This window comes from Mobula birostris, chromosome 2, assembly GCF_030028105.1.
Source record: "Mobula birostris isolate sMobBir1 chromosome 2, sMobBir1.hap1, whole genome shotgun sequence".
In the NCBI taxonomy this organism is placed as follows: Eukaryota; Metazoa; Chordata; class Chondrichthyes; order Myliobatiformes; family Myliobatidae; genus Mobula; species Mobula birostris.
This window is the reverse complement of record NC_092371.1, coordinates 164929381-164952526: the sequence shown is the minus strand read 5'-3', so window position 1 is coordinate 164952526 and position 23146 is coordinate 164929381. Positions and strand designations below refer to the sequence as shown.

The 23146-nt window shown below is 43.6% G+C and overlaps 1 protein-coding gene across 4 annotated transcripts in view; it reads left to right on the top strand.

Moving 5' to 3' along the window:
- The first annotated feature begins 12947 nt into the window (after positions 1–12947).
- Positions 12948–23146, top strand: part of fbxo30a (F-box protein 30a) — a 36151-nt gene continuing 25952 nt past the window's right edge. Inside the window, exon 1 of one of the 4 annotated variants that reach the window (XM_072250749.1) lies at positions 12948–13126. Coding sequence is in view for 2 of the 4 variants with exons in the window: in XM_072250751.1 (XP_072106852.1) it covers positions 13363–13382 (20 nt within the window). In the remaining 2 variants the exon portion in view is untranslated. Of the gene's footprint in view, positions 13127–13181; positions 13417–23146 lie in introns of those variants that run through there. The other 3 variants (XM_072250751.1, XM_072250748.1, XM_072250750.1) reach the window with 3 other exon arrangements.

The window sequence follows — 23146 nt, the reverse complement described above, 5'->3', positions numbered from 1 at the left end:
AATAGTAGTGCAACTTCCTACCCCCCTCATCAGTTGAACATTGAAACCTTGGGACATTAAGCACCCATTCCTGTCCCTTTCTCAACCTTCTGTGTAATGGCCACAACATCATAATTCCGTGTAGTGCTCAACTTCTGGATGCTCTGGGACTACCTGGAGAACAGCATGGTAGTGTAGCAGCTAGCCTAACGTTATCACAGTGCTAGTGACCGGGATCAATTCGGCCACTGTTTGTAGGGAACTTGACTATTCTCCCTGTGACCACGGGTGCTCCGATTTCCTCCCACATTTCAAAGATGTACAGGTTAATAGGTTACTAGGTCACATTGGTGTAATTGCTTGGTGTGGTCTCATTGGGCCAGGAGGGCCTGTAACTGTGTGTATCTCTGAATGAATAAATAAAATTAAATGCTGGAAACACTCACAGTTCAAGAAGCTTCTGTGGAAAGAGAGCCAGTAACATTTCAGGTCAGGGACCCTTTGGGACCCAAAACTAATGATTTTTTTTCTTTCCATAAAAGCTGCCTAACATGCTTGAGAGCTTCCAGTACTCTCTAATTCCATTAGAGATTTTCAGAATGTATCCTGTTTTGGACCAAAAGGGCCTGTTACTATCTTATATATCTAAATTAAAAAAATAAACCCCACAAGGTTTGGTAGTCCCTAGTAGCAGTGCTGTAGAAAATGAAGACAACGAGAATGGCCTGTGATCTGTGTACATTCTCTTGACTTTTGCTTTGGGTGTTACTGATGCCATTGTGTTGCTGTTCTAACAACAGCTGCCCAGAAGTAACAACTGAACACACCCTCATAGTGAAAGCAAATGGATAAGGTTTTGAAGCCAGGTTTCAAATTCAGATGTTTGTGGGGCGTTCCTACAATGATATCTTCCTGCGCTGCCATATTTAAGTATGTCACAGCACTGCTGCCCAGTGCAAGCCTGTAATTATAAAATTACCTTAAATTTGAAGAGTGTTGTAATAACTTTAACATTTAAGAGATAATTTCTCCAAACCCTTTACAGCTGGCCAGTGAGCCTTGCATTGGGTCTCTGCTCCCACTAACATCATTTGGCATTATATGAGCTACTTTCTAAACCTTTGCACACCAGGTCTGCTTCTAAAGGTTCATTGAAAATGAAGGCATGAATATCACTGACTTCACTCAGCATTTGTACATTGAAGCCTTTGGTCTTATGCAAATCAAGTACACCAGCATCACCTTTGATTACTGTGAGCTGGTGGTTGTAATGGTCCTCAGCAAGAGCACTATCTGATTGTTTGGAATTTCCAAAGATTCGGCATCTGGTTCACCAGTTTCCTATATGACCTTCAACACACCAGGTCCCCATTTCATGTGCCCCCTTTAGACACATGGAAATTTTACTTCCAATGCACTCTTTCAACTCAGCGGGGCCGGTTCTTCACCTCCACTTTAGCTCACCAGTCTTCATCTTCTGTGCTCTCTTAAAACTTGGCCTTACTTCCCTTTAAGTACACTGGGGTTCCATTTCCTGCACTCCCTTTAAACTCATGGGTCCTCTTCTTCCCGCACCTTTTAAACATGCCAGAGCCCTGTTACTCATTGGGTTCTGTTTATTGTGCTTCTTTTACCGAGCAGGTCTTTATTTTCCAAGAACCTTTAAAAATTATTGGGTTCACTGAAAAATTTCATAAGGAAGGCTCAACAGTGTCTCTTTTTTTAGAAGTTTGCGTAGATTCAACATGTCATCTAAAGCTTTAACTAAGTCCTATAGATACACTGTGGGGAGTATCTCGACTGGTTGCATCATGGCCTCGTATGGAAACTCCAATGCTCAGAAACAGAGAAGTATACAAAAAGTGGTAGATACAGCCCAGTCCATCACAGGCAAAATTCCGTCCATCCTTGAGCACATTTACAAGGAGCACCAGCACAAGAAAGCAGTACCATCATTGAGGACCCCCACCACCCAGGCCATGATCTCTCCTCGCTACTACTATCTGGCAGGAGGTACAGGAGCCTTAGGGCCCACACCACCAGATTCAGGAATGGTTATTGCCCTACAACCATCAGGCTCCTGAACCAGCGTGGAGAACTTCACTCACCTCAACTCTGAACTGATTCCACCATCTATAGACTCACTTTCAAGGCCTCTGCAACTCATGTTCTCAGTACCATGTTTTAAATTATTTGCAAAATTTGTCTTCTTTTGCATTTTTGTTGTTTGCCAATCTTTGTTATTTATAATTTTTCATAAACTCTATTGTATTTCTTTATTTTTCTGTAAATGCATGCAAGAAAATGAACCTCAAGGTAGCAAGTGGTGATAGAAATATATTCTGATAATAAACTTACTTTGAACTTTGAATTTTGAAATCACTGTGTAAATCATGAATTAAAATCGTGTTGGGTTATAATAAGAGTAATATTCAATAGTCTGGAAAAACTGCCAAAACCGCATTTCCCATATTGTGAGGGTGTTAGACTGCCGGAATGTATCTGTATAATATTTAACACAACACTTCACAAAGTTGATCTTCAACGCAGGTTCACCAGAATTACAACTGAGCTTAGTAGATTCCACTATGAGCACAGGTTGCATTAATATTTTACATTCTTTTGAGCTAAGAATTTTTAAACAGCATGTTAAACAGCCTGAAAATGGAGAGCTACAGGTAGACAGGATAATGGCCTTCATAAGCCGGGGCATTGAGTATAAAAGTTGGGAAGTCATGGTCAGGTTGTACAGGACTCTGCACTATGTTCAGTTTTGGTCTCCCTGCTACTGGAATGCTGGGATTAAACTGTAAAGAGTGCAGAAAAGATTTATAAGGATGTTGCCAGGACTTGAAGGACTGTGCTATAGGGAGAGGTTGCAGAGGTGGGACAGGATGGGACTTCGTTCATTGGAGTGCAGGAAAATGAGCAGTGAGGTTATACACCTCATGAATGGTGAATGCACTCAGTCTTTTTGTCAGGGTTTGGAATCAATAACTAGAGGGCAAAGGTTTAAGGTGAGAGGTGAAAGATTTAATAGCATCTTGATGGCCATTTTTTAATGCAAAGGGCAGTTTGTATATGGAATGAGTTGTCAGAGGAAGTGTCTGAGGCAGGTACAATAACAACCTTTAAAAGACATTTGGACTGGCATATATAATGGGAAAGAAGGTTATGGGCTAACATTGGCAAATGGACCACCTTGAATGGAGCATCTTGGCTGGCATGGATTGGTTGAGCCGAGGAGCCTCTTTCTGTACAGTATGAGTCTATGAATCAATGTGTTAGAAATGACGAAGCAACTTTTTACAAAATATACTCTATTCACAAAATTTGTGAGTATAACACAAATTTTCATTTCATTTACTTAACAGATTTATACTTTATCAGCAAGTCAGTGACTTTGTAGTTCACCCCGATCCCGATAGAGTGTAATATAGGCAGTTGATAAGGTGTAAGGCCATAACAAAGTAGATTGTGAGGTCAAGGGTCCATTTATCATAGCAGGAGGACATACAGGATAGAAGCTGTCCTTGAGCCTGGTGGTACATACCCCCGCCCAGTGGGAGGGGGTAGAAAAGAGAATGGCTGGGGTGGGAAGGGTCTTTGATTATGCTGCTTGCTCTTCTAAGGCAGCGACAAGTACAAACAAAGTCTATGGAGGGGAGACTGGTTTCTGTGATGTGCTGAACTGTGTCCACAATTCTCTACAGTTTCTTGGGCAGAGCAGTTTCCATACCAAGCCATGAGGGTCCAAGGGTCCAAGGTTGGAGGCGTCCACCGACCTTACCTTCAGAAAGAGGATGTGATGGTACTTTTGAAAAATATGAGGATAGGGACCAGTTGGAGTATACTCTAGGTTACCCAGGAAGTGAGGGAAGAAATTGCTGCACTTTGGTGATGATCTTTGCATCCTCACTGACCATGGGAATAGTACCAGAAGATTGAAGGGTTATAAATGTTATTCCTTTGTTCAAGAAAGGTAATGGAGATAATCCTGGAATTATAGACCAATGAGTCTTACATCAGTCGTGGGCAAATTATTGGCGAGGATTCTTAGACATGTGATTTATGAGCATTTGAAGAAGCATGGTCTAATTCAGGATAGTCAAAATCAGAATCAGGTTTATTACCACTGGCAAGTGATGTAAAATTTGTTAACTTAGCAGCAGCAGTTCAATGCAATACATAATCTAGAAAGAAAAAAGTCCAGGTTTATCAATTACAGTAAGTGTATGTGTGTATATATATATATATGTTAAATGGATTAAAATAGTGCAAAAACAGAAATAATATATGTTTTAAAAAGTGAGGGAGTGTTCATGGGTTCAATGTTCATTTAGGAATCGTATGGCAGAAAGGAAGAAGTTGATCCTGAATCGTTTTGTGAGGGGAGTTTGTTGCTCACAAGTCTGATTGATTTCTTGGATGAAGTGACAGATTGAAGGTAGAACGGTGAATATGGTGTTCATGGATTTTAGTAAGGCATTTAATAAAGTTCCCCATGATAGGCTCATTCAGACAACCAGGAGGCACAGGAACCAGGGAAACCTGCTTGTGTGGATTTGGAATTAGCTTGCTTGTGGAAGACAGGGGGTGATAGTAGATGGAGCATATTCTGCCTGGGAGATCAGTGGACAGTGATGTTCCACAGGGATCTGTTCATGGGACCCCCTGCTCTTTGTAATTTTTATAAATGACTTAGATAAGGAAGAGGACGGGTGGATGGGCATAATTTTAAGGCAATTGGAAGAAAGAATAGGGGGCATGTCAGAGGTAGGATTTTTATAGAGAGTGACAAGTGACTGGAGTACCCTTCCAGGGGTGGTGGGAGAGCCTTTAGGCAAATGGATGAAAGGAAAATGGATGGCTATGTGGCAGGGAAGGGTTAGATTGATCTTAGAGTAGTTAAAAGGTCAGCATAGCATTGTGGGCCAAAGGACCTGTACAGTGCTGTACTATTCTATGTGCAGCTTGCAGACTCTTGTTAAGCAGGAATATCCAATTATCTATTCTGGGTGGGCAATTCTAAGACAGCTATACTGCCCCGGGAGATAAAATAGCCCCGTTGTAATTTTTAATCCATGGAGAGGTGTCAAGTACGCAGTACAGGGACAAGAAGACACAGACAAAAAGCAGGTAGCTAACAGATTATGAAATCAGCCTGAAAAATACCATATACTGTGTATTTTTTTAAAAATGCTCCCCATGAAGAAATTTTGAACATCTGGGTGGTGAACCATGAAGTCCTTCCTAGTTTTAGTGTAAATGCCAGATATGGGAATTGATCTACACTCAGTGACCACTTTATTGGGTACACCTGTATACCTGCTTGTTAACGCCAATATCTAATAAGCCAGTCATATGGCAGTAACTCAATGCTTAAAAGTATTCAGACATGGTCAAGAGGCCCAGTTGTTGTTCAGGCCAAACATCAGAATGGGGAAGAAATGTGATTTGTGTGACTTTGGCCATGGAATGATTGTTAGTGCCAGGAGGGTGGTTTCAGTATCTCAGAAACAGCTGATCTCCTGGGAATTTCATGCACAACAATCTTTAGAGTTTACCGAGAATGGTGCAGAAAACAAAAAACATCCAGACAGCTGCATTTCTTGAGTGAAAGTGCTTCGTTAATGAGAGAGCTCAGAGGAGAATGGCCAGATTGACTCAAGCTAAAGGAAGGCAACTGTAATTCAAACAACCATGTGTCACAACAGTCGTGTGCAGAAGAGCAACTCTGAATGCACAACATGCCAAATCTTGAAGTAGAAGGGGTACAGCAGAAGACCATAGCAGATTCCACTCCTGTACCTAAAAAAGTGTCTATTGTACAAAGAGTCAAGCCCTCTTCTTACCCATTCGCTGAGGAAATGAGTCTGTAATCAGACTGAACATTTAGGTGAATTCTTCAGGAGGGAGCTGGGTTAGTCCTTGACCATAAAGAGGACAAAGCATATAATTGATCAAAACGCAATGTTTGGACTACCAGCTGAGTGCTCCCAAACTGACTTTGATCATTAAGGGAGTTGGAGAGGAACTTTTCAAGGAGGTTCATTCTCCCTCTTATTGGCCCTAGGTTTCTTAGCTTTTTCCAGTGCTGAAATGGTTCATGGGTGGGGATAGAAATGTCTCGTTCTTTTTACTTTGACATATAGCATGGAGGAGGCTCTTCTGGCCCTTTGAGATGTGGCGCCCCAGTAACCCCACAACCCTAACCTAATCATGGAACAATTTACATCTACCATTTAACCTATCCCGTATGTTTTTGGGAGCAAACCAGAGCACCTGGGGAAAACCCACACATTCCATGGGGAGGACGTACAGACACTCCTTACAGAATGGTGCCAGAATTGAACTCCGAACTCAGGATGCCCCAAGCTGTAACAAAGCCGCACTAACAGCTATGCTACCATGGTGCCCAGGGATTCAGCCAGGAGCTGGGTTGATAGCCCACTGCTCTCACCCAGCATTACTTTCATTTGTAGGTTCATTTTTAGAAAGTCTCAGCTGTCTCCACTATAGTTTGTTGAAAATCTTTTAAGCTTAATAAATTTAAAAGTTTTTTTCCCGCAAGCAGTTAATCTGATCGACCATCTTAGTTAGCTGCCCCCCCCACCTCTATCTATACCTCAATCACTGCATGGTAAATACTTTAAACACTTTTTATAATGCTGTTTACACAGTAACACGTGCTGGTATTTACGCACAGTGGATTACGGTTAATTGGGCCACTGGTTAATCGGGGCAGCCGTTTATTTGGAACAACTCTTAGAGAACAAAAGCTAAATCGAGAAATAGCCGGGATTCCCTCAGTTAATTTTGGACACTATTCTCCTTAACTGGGGCAGGAGTCTGTTGCCAAACAATTTTAACCAGCATCAATCATGTGCACTTGCATGGCTTAGAGCGATTAGTTTTTAAATAGCGAGAGTTGTGTGCGTTTGTGTTCAAAAAGCTGTGATTTCTGTCACTGATAGTTGGCAAGAAATGAACAATAAGACCATGAGTTCAAGCATTCAGGCCAAAAACAGCCAAAAGTGAACATGAAACTATTTCACTACTTCAACAAGTTAGGAATTATGGAGAATTTAAAGATATCGACAATCATCTTGAATGTTGCAATGAAAATGAAGATTTGGAGGATAAAATCATCTAAAACATTGTATGAAGGCAGTCCCTTATCTGCACTAGATACCTGCGCTGATTTTGTTCATTTACAGTCAATCAATGGCAGATAAATTCCTCCATTGATAAATATTAGGAACTAATACAATTCTTTCAGTATTGTAGAGGTATTGGTGGTGTTCTAACTTGTTCTGCATTTCATTTAAAAACATATTGTTTCTCAGCTAAATGGCGGTTTGCCTTTTTTATACCATTTAACTATTTCCATGAAACTTTAGCTAACTGGGACAGCCGCCTAACTGAGTCACCAGATATGCCCCACTGTATTTATACACATTTTATTCCACATCTCTTCTTCCAACTTCATTTTTATATAATGCTTTATAATTGTTGAAAGTTGTTTTTTTGTTGCATGTCACACCCCGACCAACACACCACAGCAAATTCCGAATACATCTAAATTTATAGGCCGAATAAATTTGATCCTTACCAATTTAAATAAATGTTTTCTTAGGGCAGGAGCAGTTTACCTCCCCCATGTTGAAACATTCATCGTGACCGGAGTGTTCCTGGTGATTCTGATCGCATCAGCAATGCTGTACAAACTCTGGCTGCTGACAGGAAGGACATACCCTGCAGCTAGCTCGAGCAAACCTCTCACATTCAGAGCTGGCATTTTGAACTTTGTTCCCCGTGAGTGCAAATTACTTGTCAACTGCTATGCACATCCTACTCCATGATCCTGCACGGCCCCTTTTACACCATCCCAATTCAGCATTGCCTCACTATGATATTTTATCATGTGGCATCAGTTCAGAATGAAGTTATCCACGCTGGTCCAGGAGCCTGATGGTTGAAGGGTAATAACTGTGTCCGAGCCTGGTGGGTTCTGTATCTCCTGCTCCGGTAGGGAGAAGAGAGCATAGAGTGGATCGTGGGCGTCCTTGATGACGCACACTCCTTGTTAAAATGCTCAATGGTGGAGAAGTCTTTGTCTGTTATGGCCTTGGCCATATCAACTATTTCCTGTAGCTTTTTTTCCATTCCTGGGCACTGGTATTCCCATACCAGGCCACGATACAAGTAGTTAGGATACACTCCACTGTGTACCTATAAAAGTTTGTCAAAGTCTCAATGACTTGCTGAGCCTATGGAAACTTCTAAGTATTGTAATTTATAACTTTTTAAATGTACTGCACTGTACTGCTCCCACAAAACAACAGATTTTACGACATATGCCAGTGATATTAAACCTGATTCTGAAAGTGGAGGTGCCGCCCTTCCTTTGTGATGGCATGTTCATGCTGGTCCTGGGTCAGATCCTCTGAGATGATAACGCCAAGGAACTTAAAGTTACTAACCCTCTTCACCTGATCCCCGGCTTCTTCCTGCGGTAATTGATAACCAGCTGTTTGGTTTGCTGACTTCAAATGTTCAATAGCACTCTGGTTCATCACCACCTTTGATTCCCACCGATATTGAAAACAGCGCAGCAGGGCAGGCAGCATCCCTAGGAAGAGGTGCAGTCGACGTTTCAGGCCGAGACACTTCGTCAGGACTAACTGAAGGAAGAGTTAGTAAGAGATTTGAAAGTTGGAGGGGGAGGGCGAGATCCAAAATGATAGGAGAAGACAGGAGGGGGAGGGATAGAGCCAAGAGCTGGACAGGTGATTAGCAAAGGGGATACGAGAGGATCATGGGACAGGAGGTCCAGGGAAGAAAGACAAGGGGGGGGGGAACCCAGAGGATGGGCAAGAGGTATATTCAGAGGGACAGAGGGAGAAAAAAGAGAGTGAGAGAAAGAATGTGTGTATAAAAATAAGTAACAGATGGGGTACGAGGGGGAGGTGGGGCATTAGCGCAAGTTAGAGAAGTCGATGTTCATGCCATCAGGTTGGAGGCTACCCAGACGGAATATATAATGTGTTGTTTCTCCAACCTGAGTGTGGCTTCATCTTTACAGTAGAGGAGGCCGTGGATAGACATGTCAGAATGGGAATGGGATGTGGAATTAAAATGTGTGGCCACTGGGAGATGTCCCTCTGACAATACCTCTTACCCATCCCCTGGGTTCCCCCCCCCTTGTCTTTCTCCCCGTACCTTCTGTCCCACGACCCTCTCGTATCCCTTTTGCCAGTCACCTGTCCAGCTCTTGGCTCCATCCCTCCCCCTCCTGTCTTCTCCTATCATTTTGGATCTCCCCCTCCCCCTCCCCCTCCCCCTCCCCCTCTCAAATCTCTTACTAACTCTTCTTTCAGTTAGTCCTGACGAAGGGTCTCGGCCCAAAACGTCGACTGTACCTCTTCCTAGAGATGCTGCCTGGCCTGCTGAGTTCACCAGCAACTTTTATGTGTGTTGCTTGAATTTCCAGCATCTGCAGAATTCCTGTTGTTTGAAAACAGCGCTAAGTACAGCAAAGGCTATTGGGTCAGACGATGGATCAAGCGATGCAAATTAGCATTCTCACACTAACTGATATAGTACAGTTACAACACAGGCATCTAACCGACGAGAAAAATTGTGCAAGGATGTCTGGCTGACAAAAACAGATTAGATCCAATCAATTTACTCCTCTCCCTCCCACACCCCGCAGTTCTCTTCGCCATGCTAAAAAGGTACGTGCTAAAATTGCTAAATCTGTTGGCACTTGCATTAAAGGATTACGAAACTCAGCCTCCCTGGTGTTTTCTTAGTTCTCTCAATTCTCATCCACGTTTATCTCGTTACTTGGTCCTCCAGGGTTTATTTATTGAACCAGTTATTTCGGTCACTCTCATCACCGACTCCTCCCATTATGGTTCCATCCCGCACATCTCTCTCCAATTACGCCCACAGCTCCAAGGAGTACACGCTATTTTTATTTCAACAGTCGCTTCAAATGCAACACCGAACGAGAACTGCTAGTAATTACAGTTCCAGGATTTAACCGGGATTTCTCTATGTTGCCCTTGTTATCTTAATTACCTTAAATATTACCATATTACCCTCTCTTTGTTTATTTTCCCAATTATTCCCACAGAGCCAGAGATTAGTTTATCACTCCTGTCTAGAGGAGTTGCCCTATCTCGTCGCTATTCACTCCGGGACCCGATCAGACTCAGTGAATGAACAGATTATTGACCATTTAAATCTCACCGGAATATTACAATCACAGCCTGGCACTCAGCTCCTCCTCCTCCTCCGCATTTCCCCATCAGATTCCACCCCGTCCCTTTCCACCGCCTCAGGATCATAAAGGGTCGTAGTCCGAAACATGGACGGTTTATTCCCCTTCATAGACGCTGCCTGATTGACCTGTTGAGTTCCTCATTGACTTGTTGAGCATTTTGTGTGAATGTTACTCGAGATTTCTAGCATTTGCAGAATCTGCTCCTCCAGCCCCGCCTTTCAACCCCTTCTCCAGGGCAGAACCTTCATACTCACCCTCCCTCCTCTGCCCTTAATCTGGCCCATCCTCACCTCCCTGCCTGGCATTGCCCCTTCCTCATTATTCTCCATTAAGCCCTCACCCCTGTCACCCTGCATCTGTCCGCTCTACTCATCACCTCGCCCAGCCCCTCCCCCCCCATCTGTCCATCCACTGTCTTCTTCATCTTCTTGGGTTTTATGGCGGTTGGCAAACAGCTTTAAAGTGCATTACTGCCACCTTCTGAACTGGAGTGTGGGTCAGGATATCTAAACCCTATATTAATTTGGATCAAATTCTATATAAAAAAGACCTGTCTTCTTAAGGAACTGCACTATATATTTAAAGCAATAATTCTGTGATCCTTTCTGCAAAATATCGTTAGGTAAATTGTATTTTATTCTGTGATAACTTAAAAATCAACCATCCCCTCTCTTAATTATATCTTGGACACCTCATCTGTATACGCTCAACCGTTTCTTATTGATTACAATACCCACGTCTCCCATTATTGTGTTTTCTTCATTAAAAACAATGCACTATTTAACCATGTGTGCCCCAACCTTAATCTCGATATTAGCACCTCTTGCCTCCTGCTCTTTCCTGCATTCCTCAACCATCCCACTTCTTTTTGGATATTATAGATATATTCCTATTCTCTCTTCATCCCATTGTTTTCTTCCCATTTTTTAATTACACTTCTGCTCGTCTAGTCGCCTCCTTAGCTAATTCATCCGCTTGCTCATTCCCTCTAATACCAAATATGCTGGAATCCACATAAAACAAATATAGAGTCCCATCATTTTAAGTTCAAATATGATTTGTATTATCTCACACATAATGTCAGGTCTTGCCTCTGAATGCAAATCTTTTAGACTTCGGATTGTTCTGCTTGAATCAGCCAATACTGCGATCGGTCTCACTTCCTCCACCCAAACCTAATCATATAGCTGCCACTTCACCTGTATACATCGAGAAATCTCAATTTATCCTCGCCTGCTTTTTAATGTTAAACTCAGGCACCATCAATCCTACCCCTAATCTACTATTACCATTTTTGAAGCATCTGTGTACATTTGTAATGTCCTTTCAAATAACTTAAGATTCATCTCTGGTGTTTCATACAGCCACGGAGATGCCCCAGGAAAAGGCACTCACTGCCTTATTACGAATTCCTGAACTTTCTGCTTTTCCTTCAATAGTCAATGCAAAACTTCTGATTTTCTTTCAACACACATAAAAGTTGCTGGTGAACGCAGCAGGCCAGGCAGCATCTCTAGGAAGAGGCGCAGTCGACGTTTCAGACCGAGACCCTTCGTCAGGACTAACTGAAGGAAGAGTGAGTAAGGGATTTGAAAGTTGGAGGGGGAGGGGGAGATCCAAAATGATAGGAGAAGACAGGAGGGGGAGGGATGGAGCCAAGAGCTGGATAGGTGATAGGCAAAAGGGATACGAGAGGATCATGGGACAGGAGGTCCGGGAAGAAAGACAAGGGGGGGGGGACCCAGAGGATGGGCAAGAGGTATATTCAGAGGGACAGAGGGAGAAAAAGGAGAGTGAGAGAAAGAATGTGTGTATAAAAATAAGTAACAGATGGGGTACGAGGGGGAGGTGGGGCATTAGCGCAAGTTAGAGAAGTCGATGTTCATGCCATCAGGTTGGAGGCTACCCAGACGGAATATAAGGTGTTGTTCCTCCAACCTGAGCGTAGCTTCATCTTTACAGTAGAGGAGGCCATGGATAGACATGTCAGAATGGGAATGGGATGTGGACATGTTAGAATGGGAATGGGATGTGCCCCATCTGTTTCTTATTTTTATACACACATTCTTTCTCTCACTCTCCTTTTTCTCCCTCTGTCCCTCTGAATATATCTCTTGCCCATCCTCTGGGTTCTCCCCCCCCCCGTCTTTCTCCCTGGGCCTCCTGTCCCATGATCCTCTCGTATCCCTTTTGCCAATCACCTGTCCAGCTCTTGGCTCCATCCCTCCCCCTCCTGTCTTCTCCTATCATTTTGGATCTCCCCCTCCCCCTCCAACTTTCAAATCCCTTACTCACTCTTCCTTCAGTTAGTCCTGACGAAGAGTCTCGGCCCGAAACGTCGACTGCACCTCTTCCTACAGATGCTGCCTGGCCTGCTGCATTCACCAGCAAGTTTGATGTGTGTTGCTTGAATTTCCAGCATCTGCAGAATTCCTGTTGTTTGTGATTTTCTTTCTTTCCTTTTCCTAGCATGAATCTAAAAGCTGTGTGCTTGCCCCATCCACCGCTTGGCCCCGTCCCTCGCTTCTCACTTCAACCAGCCCACCCACCTCCTCCACTGCCCCTTTAGCCCCGCCCTCCTCCATTGACCACGCCCCTTTCTCCCATTCCCCGGCTCTGGCCCCGCCCACTCCCCCCCATCTAGACCCCGCCCCTATCATCTGATCTTGCCGTGAGAGATCGGCCCCGCCTCCGGGTTTATACCCCCTTTGACCCCGCCCCATCCAGATCGACACCTGCTCGGGGCCCGCCCCCAGACCCGGCTCGGCTCCGCCCCTCCCCTCCTCGCCCCACCCCCACCCCACTACTGGTCTGTAGTTGACGGCGGACGTGGAGCGCAGCATCGCGGCCTGGGTGAGTTTGTGGAACTGCTGATGGAACAAAGGCCGCGGCCTAGCCGGTTGCGTGACAGTGAATGCCAGGAGGCCCGGCCCTGTGCGGCAGTGTTTGGCTGTGGCCGCTGGCTGAGCTGGCGTCGCGCCCGAAGGCCTGACGCTGCTCTTTGCGGCCAGGCCAGGGAGACGGCCGGCTCTCCCTGCGTCTGAAAGTTCAGCCTGCGTGCAATTCAGCACCGAAGGCAAGGGCCCGGTATGAGTCCCGGATCCCGGCGGTGAGAGTTGGCGGGAGAGACGCCTCCAGTTCGGGTAGTGACCTTTGGAGGGGCTTCTGCTCACAGGGGAGTGGGGGCAGGAGTGTGTTGGGTAGTACAGAGGTTGGGTGGGAGGTATGGGCTTGGAGAGTGAGGGAGAGGGGTGGTTATCAGGTGAAATGGGTAGTTGTGGGGTGGGTGAGGTGAGAGGGCAGGTTGTGAGAAAATCAAAATCAAGTCAGAATGAGGTTTATTGTCACTGACATATGTTATGAAATTTGTTTAGTGGCAACAGTACAAGCAATACATAACATATTGCTATAAGTTACTACAAGAAATACTTAAAAAGTGAGGTTGTGTTCATGGGTCCATGGACCATTCAGAAATCTGATGGTGAAAGGGGAGAAGCTGTTCCTTGTGAGTGTGAACTTCAGGCTCCTGTACCTCTCAAATGGTACTAATGAAAGAGGACATATCCTGGTAATGGGGGTCCTTAATGACAGATGTTGTCTTTTTGATGCATCGCCTTTTGAAAAAGTTTTCAATAGTGCCCATGATGGAGCTGGCTGAGTTAACAACCCTCTACAGTTTTTTTTGTAATTCTGTGTATTTGTGCCTTCATACCAGATCGTGATGCAACAAGTCAGAATGCTCTCCATGGTATTTCTATAAAATTTTGATGGGAGCCTTTGACATACCAAATCTCCTCAAAATATAGCTGCTGGTGTGTGTTCTTTGTGATTACATTGATGTGTTGGGCCCAGGATAGATCTTCAGACACCCAGGAACATGAATCTGCTCACTCTTTCCACCGCTGACCTCTTAATGAGGACTTGAGTATCTTCTCCCAACTTTCCCTTCCTGAATTCCATAGGCAATTCCTTGGTCTTACCGACATTGAATGTGAGGTTGTTGAGACACCACTCAGCCAGTCCTCTTTGCCCCCTTGTTACTCTCTGAGATTCTGCCAACAACAGCTGTGTCATCAGGGAACTTATAGGTGGCATTTGGGCTGTACCTAGCCCCACACTCATGAGAGTAAAGCAGTGGGCTAAGCACGCACTCTTGAGGTGCGCATATGTTGATTGACAGTGAGGAGGAGGAGGAGAGGGGCAAGTGTAGGGGTTGTTAGGTGAGAGGGGTTGTGTGGAGAGAGCCAGGTGCCTTGGGTGAGGTCAGGTGGGAAGACTGGGTAAGATGTTGGTTGTGAACAAAAGGGGTTTGGTGAGGAGGGTGGATGTGTGGGTTGGGATGATTAGTGTCCTTGCCATCTGGATGTCTCTCTGTACGTCCTCCCTGTGGAATGAGGTGGTTTTCCCTTGATGCTCTGGTTTCCTCCCACAGTCCAAATACGTACCAGGTAGGTTAATTGGTCATTGTAGGTTGTTCCATGATAAAGTTAGGGTTAATCGGGTTTGTCAGTGGTTGTCGGGGCGGCGTGGTTGGAAAGGTCCGGAAGGGCATATCCACTCTGTCATAAATAAATCAGAATCAGGTTTATTATCACCGGCATGTGACTGAAATTTGTTAACTTAGCAGCAGCAGTTCAATGCAATACATAATCTAGCAGAGAGAGAGAGAAAAAATAATAAATAAAATAAAACATAATAAGTAAATTAATTACATATATTGAATAGATTATTTAAAAATGTGCAAAAACAAATACTGTGTATTTTTAAAAAAGTGAGATAGTGTCCAAAGCGTCAATGTCCATTTAGGAATTGGATGGCAGAGGGGAAGAAGCTGTTCCTGAATCGCTGAGTGTGTGCCTTCAGGCTTCTGTATCTCCTACCTGATGGTAACAGTGAGAAAAAGGGGCATGCCCTGGGTGCTGGAGGTCCTTAATAATGGACGCTGCCTTTCTGAGACACCGATCCCTAAAGATGTCCTGGGTACTTTATAGGCTCAAGCCCAAGATAGAGCTGACTAGATTTACAACCTTTTGCAGCTTCTTTTGTTCCTGTGTAGTGGCCCCTCCATACCAGACAGTGATGCAGCCTGTCAGAATGCCCTCCATGGTACATCTATAGAAGTTTTTGAGTATATTTGTTGACATGCATTTGATGAAATAAAATAATAAATAAGAACAAAATGATGAAGTATAAAATCATGAGGTATGTCAGGAAGCTTTGTGGAGTCCTACGATTGTCATGCAGGTATTAATGACGGATATTGGGTTGCTTACAGGGCTATGGATAATTAAGTCATATATCGAATATTGTCAGGGTTATTGTTATGATTATTAATGAGAGAGTTTAAAAGTTTATGATCTGAGATTTGTAATATTGCAGTGGTTATATTTATAGTTATACAGTTAGGTCTATAATGTTGGGAATTTAAAAGGATGGGTGGTGTACTATTTTTCAGCTGTCAAAGTGAGAGTTAGGTGAACGGGTTGACAGATTTGTCATTTAGGACTCAAGATGAGACTTTCTTACAAGGTTGAAACGATTAATTTTTTCTTACCCCACATGTCTGTGTATGTTTTTAGATACTCAGTCTTATGTAAAGCTGAGGTGGATGGGTTTTTAGACATTGTACCAAGGGAGCAAGGGAGGTACAAAACATTGGACTTGAGCCTATTGAATGTCAGTCTGGCATCAAGGCACAGCTAATGCTGGATCATGCTTGCAAAACTTTCTGTTAGTATGGTGAGGGGATTATGAGGGTTATTTTGAGGGTGGGTATTATTGGTGTATTCTTGGTTTAGATTGCACAGAGCTATGAATGTAAGAGTATTGTGCATAAGAGGAACGTGATACATATTTTCTGAAAAAGATCGCCTGCAAGGTAAATACCATCTTAGTGCAGATGTTTAATGACAACTTCATTGTCAGTACACTGGAATTTACCTAGGACATTGTCTTAGGTAAGGTTGTGGTAGTCTTCCAGAATGTTGTTTGGCTTTCTACTGCACTGCATTATTCCTCTAACTGTCCAATATGGTAGTACATATAACACAGGGTGTAAAAATGAGCCCCTTCATGATTTTAACTTGAATCAATAGGGTTGAACTTAAAGTCCTGCTCCAATGTTAGTAGGATATACACTAATGGTCGATGGGAGTTTGAACCGCCTTCCCATATAGGTTATGTTAATCATTTATTTTTATTTTGTATAGAGATATAGCATGGAAACAGCCCTTTTGGCGAACAAGCCATGCTGGCCCAGCAACTCAGCTATTTAACGCTAACCTAATCACAGGATAATCTACTAATTGGTATGTCATTAGAATGTGGGCAGAAACTGCGCCTCCTGGGGGAAACCATGCATTTCATGGGGAGAACGTACAAACTCCTCAGAGATTGCTGGGATTGAACTCTGGGCTCTGACGCCCTGAGCTGTAGCCGTGTTGTGCTGACCGCTGCGCCAACTTGGCAGCCTTTTAAAATGGGATCTTTTGGGGTGGTACAGCAACACAGCTCGTAGAGCTGCTGTCTCAGTGCCAGTGACCTGGATTCAATCCTGATTTCCCTTGCCATCTGTGTGGCTTCCACCCACTGCTTGGGTTTCTTCTCATGTTTTCTCTTCCTCCCGCATCTCAGTGATAAGGATTGTTAGGATAACTGGCCACTGTAAATTGTACCCAGTGAGTAATGTGAATGGTGGAATCTGAGGGGAGTTGATTCAATTATAAGGAAAACTACTGTGGGGTATGGGGCAGCCTGGTAGTGTAATCATTGTGGAGGACGAGCGATCGCTGATCAGGGTTCGATTCCCGCTGCTGTCAGTAAGGAGTTTGTATGTTCTTCCCATGATCACTTGGGTTTCCATTGGGTGCTCCAGCTTCCTCCCACATTCCAAAGACGTACGGTTCGAGTTAGTGAGTTGTGAATTGGTGCCGGAAGTGTAGTGACACTTATGGGTTGACCCCCATCACATTGCAAACAATGATGTAAATAAAGCATTTCACTGGAAGTTAGACAAAGAAAGCTTATCTTTTACCACTAAGGGACAGAATAGATTGTGTGCTGAATAACCTCTTTCAACATTGTATGAATCTGATGTGGGATGAAGCTTGATGAGAATCATTAAACTGTTTTATTTCTACAGGCAACAAGTGTACATACAGAGTAGCAATAAAGGCATTTTGCACTTAATAAATCTTGCTTCATTCTTAGAAGCAAGAAAAGATAATGAACCAAGAGGCCTTGTTTCCTTTTGTGGACTGATTTAGTTGTTTTCTGACTAATGTGTGAAGTGAATCTTTAGTTCCAGTTCTGGCTCTGATTTGCAATTTTTTGTTCACAATCCCATTTCTAAATCAAGGGCTTCATTTCATGTCTTTGTTGTCTTTAGATTGGAGTATTCCAGCACACACTGGCCAATGTCACTTGTTCTGCTGTGAGACCAGCCAGATTTCAGTTGTCCTGATTGCACTGTGTTCTGCTCTCACTCAGCCCTCTAACTTCCATTGACACCTCCTTCTCATTGTGATCTCCTAATCTCTCCACAAATGTGCCCTTCATTATATAATCTTTAGTATTAGGGCTGAGTAATAAATGTTGGCTTGAAGTGATTTTTTCCAGATTTGCTGCCCCCTCACCCCAAAAAATACTTACAGGGAAGAACATCTACATTACTTGAACTTCTGCCTTCCATTTATCCACTTCACTATTGGCAACCATGCCTTGGATTGCCACTTCTTGATTTCCAGAAGCTCAGCCCTCTCTTTCTTCCTTTGAATACTCCTTAAAATCTATCTCTTTGACCAATTTGATAGCTTTCCTTAATGCATAACCTAGAAATGTTTGAAAAGGATATTTATAATGTCTTTCTGTTCCTGTGTAGCACTTTGGAGTATTTTTAGTACATAAAATGTACCCTGTAGATGGAACAAATACAAAGTGCTGAAGGAACACAGCAGATCAAGCAGCATCTATGGAGAAAAATAAACAGTGGACATTTCAGGCTGAGAACCTTAATCACGGGCCTTTTGGGTTTAAAGCGGCAGGAGCAGGCAGAAACAATGGACCTATCTGGACAGTCAGGTTTGTGGATTTTGGGTAGAAGTAGAAACAAGCAGTGTGGGGTAAGGGATTCGCGGTTGGTGGAATTGGATGGGAGATCAACAGAGTTGATGGATTTGGTGACCGTGCAAGAGCCAATGGCCTGATACTCCTTAGTGAGATCCTGTTCAAGGGGTAAGTAAGAGGAGGTTGTCTGAGAATTGCTGCTTGACCTTGGGTGGAGATCAGTCCTGATGAAGAGTCTTGGACTGAAATGGTGATTGTGTATTCCTCTCCAAAGACACTATTATACTTGCTGTGTTACAGCATCTGCAGAATCTTTGTGTTTATAGATGGAAGTTGCTTTTTTAATTCTGTCAGCCAGATGTTACCTGTGAGCTGCTTTTAAGTGCTGGATTTTCCATGAACCCCAAAGCCTTTTTTCTCTAATGGTGTTCTGTGTGAATTAGGTTATCCTCACCACAATGGGCTTGAATTCTTAAAACATGAACACAAGATCCTAGAAATACTCAGTAGGTCAGACCACATCTGTGGGAAGAGAAGCAGGTGATGTTTCAGGTTGAGAGCCTTCACTAGAAGGGCTTGAATTTTTGTCAACCTCAAGATGTCCTCTTTATAGGGATCTCACCCCTGTTTAATGTTGCTCAGTGGATTTGAAGTAAAATTATGGTTTCTGGTTGAATTACTTTGAAATGTACTGAGTAGTGGAATTCTCCATACTAGTTCAGGCAGTTCATAGAATTACAGAAACGAGCTTCTTTGACTCATCTTGTCAATGCAGACTCTAATGCCTGTCTACCCATTATATCCCTACTGTTTGCCCCCATTAGCCCTTTATGTCTCTATGCCTTTTTTATCCCTGTCAAATACCTTTTTGAATGCCGTAATTGTGTCTGCCTTCACCATTTATGCAAGCTCCTAATGTGTTGTATGAAATTTCGGGCCTTTAAAAAGTTGTACATGTTTGATTTTTTTTAAACACAAGCCTGCACTAATGTTGGTGCCACCCTAAACTAAGCATATCTGCCTGCATATGGTCTCTATCTCTCCAACTATTGCTTAATGCTTCTTAAATATCTGCTACCATTTCCCCTAAGAGTAACTTCCAGGAGCCTACCATCGTGTTTAAAAAAATAAACTTGAGATAGTTGGTCCTGTTGAGCTTCTGGTCAGTGGAGACAGTTAAGATAGTGTCATTGAATGTCAAAGAGGAATGGTTGGAATCTGTAATGGAGATGGTCACTTTCTGGTGGCGGTAACATTATAAGCCACTTGTCACACTGAGGCAAATGTTGTTCAGGTTTGGCTGCGTGCAGATATTGCGAAACACGAGATTCTGCAGATGCTGAAAATCTTGAGGAACACACACAAAATGCTGGAGGAACTCAGCAAGTCAGGCAGCATCTATGGAGAGGAATTAGCAGTCGATGTTTCGGGCCAAGACCCTTCACCAGTGGTGATGAAAGGTCTCGGCCCACAGCATTGAATGTGGACGTTGTTGCTTCATTATCTGAGGAAAGCAGATAAACAGAGCCACTGCCTTAGTTCTGATCATCCAGGTTCAGTCCTGATCTTCACTGTCTGGAGTTTGCATGTTTTCCCTGAGGTTTCAGCTTCTTCCCAGATCTTGAGATTATCTGTCCACTATAAATTTTGGTCAATTAGTGGCAGAATCTGGTGTAGATTGCTGGGAATGTGTGGAGCGTATGTAACAGAGAACAATCAGTGAGGGAAGGGGATCTGTTAGCTAGCATTGGTGCTTTAAATGATGACCTTTCATAAGGAAACAGGAAGTATAAAGACAATTGAGCCTTGAACAATATACTGACATGTAAGTGAGTTCTGAGATTATGATTGACATCTGGCTGTCTATCTTCCTTTGAGTTGGTTATGCCTACAGTCAGTGCCGAGACCGGTTCCACTTTGACTTCAGTCCTATGTGTGCTGCTTGTCACCTCAGAATAGAAGGATGTTCTTTCAAAACAGCAGTGAGGACCACCAATCTCTAGGAATATCCCTCCTGGCCAGGTAAAGAAGTAGGCTGTGAGAAGGCCCCCAGAATGACCCTCCTCTGCCCCAACTTTCCTCTACACCATCTAGAGGAGCCAGAGAGTGGTGGAAGCCAATTCATTGAGTATATTTAAAATCAGGGTTTAATAGGTTCTTGATTAGTAAGGGTGTTGAAGGTTATGGAGTGAAGGCAAGAAAATGGGGTTGAAAGGGAAAGTAAGCAAGCCATAGTTGAATGGGCATAGGGCCTAATTCTGCTCCTCTGTCTTACAGCCGCACTCAATTAGACATTCCCAAACGTCAAGAGCAATCATTTACCTTGCCTCTGTAATTGGGTCTTATAGATATTGATGGCACCTGGTTGAATCAAACTGAGCAGTAGTGAGTATGTCACTGGAGGATAACACCAGAAAACGTAGCAGATTTGGGCCATTTGGTCCATAGAGTGCTCCACCATTCCATCATGATGCAGATTGGTATGAAATTAGCTGAAACGGTTTGTCCCTTTTGTGATATTGTCTGATCAAGTAGATCCAAGTGTCATTTTAAAAAAAAAAATTCCTGTTCATGTGTTTTCTTTTAAACAGACTTTATTAAAGCATCAGCAAAACACTTAAATTAAAATATTGTTCTCCTTGCTCAGGATGTGGTCCAGCACCTGTGCTGTCCATCTGTTCCAGAAGCCCTATGTGAGCCATTGGATACTGTGATCTCTCTCTAGGGATACCTGGACACACACACACAAACAAACTCCGAAGGAGTGGACCTGGCAGTCTACTGCCTGTCTCTATAAATATCCTTCCTGGCCAAGCACAGAGGCAGGCTGTTGAGAAGGTCCCCCTGAATGACCTTCCCCGCCCCATCTAAAGATGAAGGTTAACTTTATTTACTCGGATACCAGAGAGCCTGAATCGAATATTCAGTGGTTGCAGCCTCTCTCGTTCCTCGGACTTTTCCAGACCATAGAAGCAATTTTTCAGCCGTCCCTGAACCAACTTAAAAGCTTGGGACTGCTTTGCACAGCACTCTTGAGGCAATATCGGCAGTATAATGGGGGAGAACTTGGGCAGAAAGAGATCTAAGCTGGGAATCCTCAATACCAGACAGCAGGAAACGATGAGCAAGTCTCAGTGTGTGGGAGCAGTCAATCGCCTCCGTGTGGTAAGGAGGGCATTTCAAAGGGTTGGCTCCAGTTATATGGGAGCAGTTCTGGCTGAGCTTGGATCAGCTCAGTTGGTATTGCCCCATGGTCTTGAACCCCTTTGACATTCACAGTGAGGAGGCTGATGCAGGCTCTGGCTGTGATCCTTGAAGTTGCATAGTTTAATGCTGTACTATCTTTTCCACCACCCTGATAATTGGGGCAGGTGGCACTCAGACTGAAGGCTTCCGTGTCCCAGACTCTGAAATGGTGCTGATGCAGCATGGTAGTGTGCAGTGCTGTGCAAAAGTTTTAGGCACATGTAAAAAAAATCTGTAAAGTGAAGATGCTTTCAAAAATAATGAAAAGTTTCTAAATATCAAAAAGATTGCTATAAAAAGCCATAAACAGTAAATAAAAATAAATCAAATCAATATTTGGTGTCACCACTTTTTGCCTTTAAAACTGCATAAATTCTATTGGGTACACTGTCTGCAGTTTTACAAGAAAATTGGCTGGTAGGTTGTGCCAGACACCTTGAAGAACTTGCCACAGTTATTCTGCAGACTTCAGCTGTCTCACTTCTGTTTCTCCAGGTAATCCCAGGCAGCCTCGATGATATTGATATCAGGGCTTTGAGGAGAGCATACCATCTGAAACCATATTAAAAAAATATAGAGTACCTAAGAATTTTGCACAGTACTGTACTGGTTAGCATAACACTACTACAGTTCCAGTGACCTGGGTTCAATTCCGCTGCTGCCTGTTGAGAAGTTTTATGTTCTCCCTCTGACCAGTTGGGTTTCTTCCGGGTGCTCTGGTTTCCTCCCGCGTTCCAAAGAAGTACGGGTTAGTAAGTTGTGGGTGTGCCCACAACAGAGCCGCACACCATGGAAACAGCTCATCAACCATCAAGCACCCATTTATATTAACTGATAACATTTTATTCTGAGCACTTTCCTATCAACTCTTCCCCATATTCCACCACTCATCTTCACACACAAGTGGCAACATACTGCAGCCAATTAGTCAGCAAACTTGTGTGTCTTTGGGGTATGAGAGGAAGCTGGAGCATCTAGAGGAAGCAGTTAATGTAACGCTTTACAGCACCTGTGACCCAAGTACAATTTCGATGCTGTCTGTAAGAAGTTTGTAAGTTCTCCCTGTGACCGCATGGATTTCCTCCAGGTGCTCTGGTTTCCTGCCACGTTCAAAAGACGCATGCATTTGTGGGTTCATGGTCCATAAGGGTGTAATTGGGTTGCATGGGCTTATTGTGCTGAAGGGCCGTTACCATTCGGTATACCAAAATAGGCAGGCAGTGACAGTGCTGCAGTGATACTGGGGCAGGTTGTCCACAACTGTGCTTGATCTGAGCACTGGTTCTCAGCACAATGCCCTGATCGGTGGTTTCAATCTGAAGTGTCATCAGTTCTTTTCCTCCCACAGATGCTGCTCGCTCCCCTGAGTATCCCTAGCAGATACTCCCGATTCACAGTTTGATAGGCTGGTTATATATGGCACACTTACCTTTATTAGTTGAAGTATTGGACTCAAAAGTCAGAAAGTTATGTTGTAGCTCTATAAAACTCTAGTTAGGCCACATCTGGCGTATCGCATATAGTTGTGGTCGCCACGTTATAGAAAAGATGTCAAGGCTTTGG